General features: G+C 43.9%; 1 protein-coding gene across 1 annotated transcript in view; it reads left to right on the top strand.

The window, feature by feature from the left end:
* The window catches only part of PEBP1 (phosphatidylethanolamine binding protein 1), a 6,269-nt gene extending 3,126 nt beyond the window's left edge, over positions 1–3,143 (top strand). Inside the window, exon 4 of the mRNA XM_003789931.3 lies at positions 2,148–3,143. Within this exon, the coding sequence (XP_003789979.1) occupies positions 2,148–2,365 (218 nt within the window). The 3' untranslated portion in view covers positions 2,366–3,143. The remainder of the gene's footprint in view (positions 1–2,147) is intronic.
* The last annotated feature ends 989 nt before the right edge of the window (positions 3,144–4,132 follow it).

Below are 4,132 nucleotides of genomic sequence, written 5' to 3'. Positions count from 1 at the left end.
CTCACCTCTAGGGCACTTGCCTTCCAGAGCACATTTAGATCTACAGGAGTGTCAGGTGGCTAGAACCTAGGGTTCTGGACAAATGGACCCTCTGTGTAGCATGGCCTGTCAGCCCCTAGGCCTTGAGCAAGGAGGGAAGTTGGGGGAGAAGGAAGCAAGGTTGCAGAATGCTTAGAGTGGCTTTCTGAGATGCTGCACATGGGTTGAACACAGTTAAGTTTCTAATTTCTATTTAAAAAACTCAGAAATGGTCATAGTTTCCAAATCACTTATTAAAAAATTGCCTCCCATTTCTCTTAATAGCTATTTCTCAAAAAAATCTAGTTTGGTATCTTGAAAGATTGGAAGGCTTTCATAGAACTACATTGTAGATACCCATACACTGTATTGTGTTGTCTCCTGTTATATATATATATATATATAATGTACGTAGATATATGAAAGATACATAAAGAGACTACTATATTGAAACTCTCCAAGTTAGATAAATGGTGTTGATGGTGGGAGATGCCTTATTATGTCTACGTGCATTACAGGATGTTGCTATTTGCTGGAACAAGAAGCAGTGGCAGGTGGACTGTGGCAGAATCTTAGCTTTTGTACACATTGTCCAGCCATGAGTTAGTGCAAAGAGGTACAGGAAGGGCCCTGACAAGGACAGTTGGTCATGGGCTCATGTTTTATCAGCAGACTCAAAGCTTCAGGCAGCTTCAAGCCCTGTCGTGCATTGGTAACAGGAAGGTAAAGGGACAGATTTCTCAGGGATCTATTAAGATCTCTAAGGCAGTTATTAAATTAGGCAGTTTAATTATGGGAAGTATTCACATGAGAATAAAGGTATCTTCTCAAGAAGGAGCTGTGTTCTCATTAGTAACTTAACATTCTCTTTTTGCTTTTTTTTCTCCCTGTGTTCTTTTAGTAAGTTATAACTTAGATATAATAAAATACACAGATGATAAAGGTTCAGTCAGTGAATTTGATTGATGTATATATCCATGTAAGCACCAGCCATCAGCACCATAAAGGTCATTTCTATCATCCCACAAGATTCTTGTGTGACGTTTTTACTTAAATTCCCCCAGAGCTAACCATTTTCTGACTTCTGTCTCCATAGATTCCTTTCGCTATTCTTGTGTTCATAAGCCATATCATGCAGTATGCACTGTTTTTTTCTTTTTGGGTGACTGGTCTCTTTCATGCAAGATAATGCCTGAGATTCATCGTCAGTTTCTATCAGTAGTTATTCCTTTCTATTGTTAAGTAATACTTCCTTGTGTGAATATGTCAGTTTGTTTCTCCTTTTTCCTGTTGAGAGACATTCGGGTTGGTTCCAGTATTTGGATATTCACACTGTTGTATACATGCTTGTCATTTTGTGGGCAGATGTTTCTATTTTTTTTTTTTTTTTTTTGAGACAGAGTCTCATTATGTCGCCCTCGGTAGAGTGCTGTGGCGTCACAGCTCACAGAAACCTCAAACTCTTGGACTTAAGCGATTCTTTTGCCTCAGCCTCCCAAGTAGCTGGAACCACAGGCACCTGCCACAATGCCTGGCTATTTTTTGTTACAATTGTCATTGTTGCTTAGTAGGCCTGGGCTGGGCTTGAACCCACCAACTTCAGTGTATGTGGCCGGTGCCTTACTCACTGAGCTACAGCGCAAGCCTGGTCTTAAAACATTTTTGTGACTTTGTTGATTAAAGTGAGTTTGGGTCGCTTCAAAGCAGGTCTCCAGTCTTCTAAGGAGGTAAGTTTTGGAAGTAGGAGAATGTTCTCCTCAGGCAGTGTAGGCGTGAGGATGGGCACTGGGGCAGTGAACTGTATCCTTTACCTGTTTTTTCTCGTGGCTGACAAGAGTAAGCTGGGAGTTCTGATGAGGCTGGGGGCCATAACCTGAGCTGGCAGGGAGTCTGGAGTGGGACGAAAGAGGAGCCGAAGGACGCTGAGCTTTGAGGGGTGGGCAGTGGCCAGATTGTAAGATTTACACTTGATGCCAGTTGTAGGCTCTTCGTACCTCTCTGGGCCCTCCGTGTCCTTGTAAGTGGGGTGGTCTGGGTCTCTCTGTGTTGAAACATTCAGTGAAAATGCGTGATCTCTCCATCTGAGATACCCAGCTGTGTGTACACCTTCCTTTCTGCCTCTCCTCCAGGCCTCCACCGCTATGTCTGGCTGGTTTATGAGCAGGACAAGCCACTGAAGTGTGATGAGCCTGTTCTCAGCAACCGATCTGGAGACAACCGTGGCAAATTCAAGGTGGCGTCATTCCGTAAAAAGTACCATCTTGGGGCCCCGGTGGCTGGCACATGTTACCAGGCTGAGTGGGATGACTACGTGCCCAAACTGTACGAGCAGCTGTCTGGGAAGTAGGGGAAAGCTTGGAGCGCGCACTGCCCCATAGGCCCCAAGTAGTGTTCTCAGTTCTGTGTTGCATGTAAGTTTCTCCTCTTTCCTGCTCCCCTGCACACAAACAGGCGAGATCTGAGCAGAGAGTGTTCTAGGGTGACTTTTCCTACTGCCGATTCTTATAATTTTAGGTAGTCACACACCCCGGTTTGTGTTTTGATAAAATTTGAGTTTCATTTTGGTACTATGAAGGGGTCATCAAATTAATACAAAAACGGCAACCCAGAATTTAAAGAAGAAAAAAAATCCTGTAAAAAGACCATGGTCTATGGTAATAGAGCAAAGCATCAAAGAATCTTTAAGGGAGGTTAAAAAAAAGGCAGGTGGGGGGATTGGTTGCCTCTGCGTTTGTGATCCTAAGTCCAGAATTGTGTGTGACAGTGTCTTCTGAGACTTGTCACAGTGCTGTCTCTCACCAAAACAACCAGAGGCTACATTGAGGCTGATCCCCAACACAGCACATCTCAGATGGTTTAACAGATGTCAGCGTCAGTCCTGTTCTGGCCCCTTCAGGAGCCATCCTGGAAAAATCTGTAGCAAAGTGACTTTGCTGCTGTGGAGACATGGCTGTCCAGACAGGCGGCAATGCCGGCTGACAGGTTATCAGAAATCCTTAAATCTGTGTCCGTTAAATTTTTCAGTCTTTACTAGGTGAGAAAAGCCAGTTTGGAGTTGCTGAAAGTTTTGTTAATTCTGCTGTTTGCTTATAGTTGAATAAAAATAAAAACCTTGAATCAATGAACCAGGTCTCCAGATATTTTGTCCTGTTGGGTATGGGTTTCATAAATACAGGAATTGAAGAGATCATCTCTGCAGGGTGAGTAGCCCCTTTCTCTGATGAGCAGGTAGGACTGGGGTTTGTTCTACCCATGTACACGGGCCATTAAACCACAGCTCCCACAGCAGGAGCAATCAGACTTGGAGTTTGTAAAGAAAATCATAAAACCTGCGGCCAAATCTTGCTCCCAAAGCCCCTTTGTTTCTTACCAGTGGTCCTTTTGACCTGAGAATGGTCTTACAGGAACTGGTTGAAAACCTTTGCTCTTTGTGTAGTCGTGTGCCTGCGACAGCCTGCACCTCTCATTGTTCTGATGTGTTATCCGTAGAGAAGCAGCACCAAAGAGGTGTGCAGGGAAGGAGGGAAGGAAGGGCACTGTTTGATGCCATCTCATGTACCAAAAGAAAGGAGAGGTGTTGAAAGGTGCATATCACTGTGAGTTGGTCTCTGATGGAGAAGAGGACCCTGAATCAGCCTGCCAGGTGCTAACAGGGCTGGGCCTTCCCCTGCCGGTCAGTGCAGTACTTGTAGAAAATGTTGGCAATGCTGCCTCATGGAATCTGGGGGCTGATGAGATAGCTAGATTTTTTTGTTTTTTTCTAATTATTTACACTTCTCATGACCTTACTGGACTTTTGAATTCAAGAAGCAATCTTTGGCTATCAGATAACCACCTTCTTAAATATCAAACCTTATTACTAGAAGGACCAGTGCTACAATTACGCACCTGTATTGCTTTGAAATCTGCCACTTTCCTCCCTGAATCCAATGAGGAAATAGGGCATGACTGCCAACAAATTATAGCACAGACCTGTGTAGCTAGAGAGGACTTCAAAGAAACCTCCCTACCTAATCCTGATATGGTTTTATGTACAGATGGAAGTTCTTTCGTAGAACAAGGAACTATGCTGTAGTTACTCAGTACCCAGTAATGGAAAGTGGGTCTCTATCCA

This window comes from Otolemur garnettii, unplaced genomic scaffold (assembly GCF_000181295.1).
Source record: "Otolemur garnettii isolate 467f Iridium unplaced genomic scaffold, OtoGar3 scaffold00038, whole genome shotgun sequence".
NCBI lineage: Eukaryota > Metazoa > Chordata > Mammalia > Primates > Galagidae > Otolemur > Otolemur garnettii.
The sequence above is the reverse complement of the archived record's forward strand: the minus strand, read 5'-3'. Positions and strand labels throughout refer to the sequence as shown.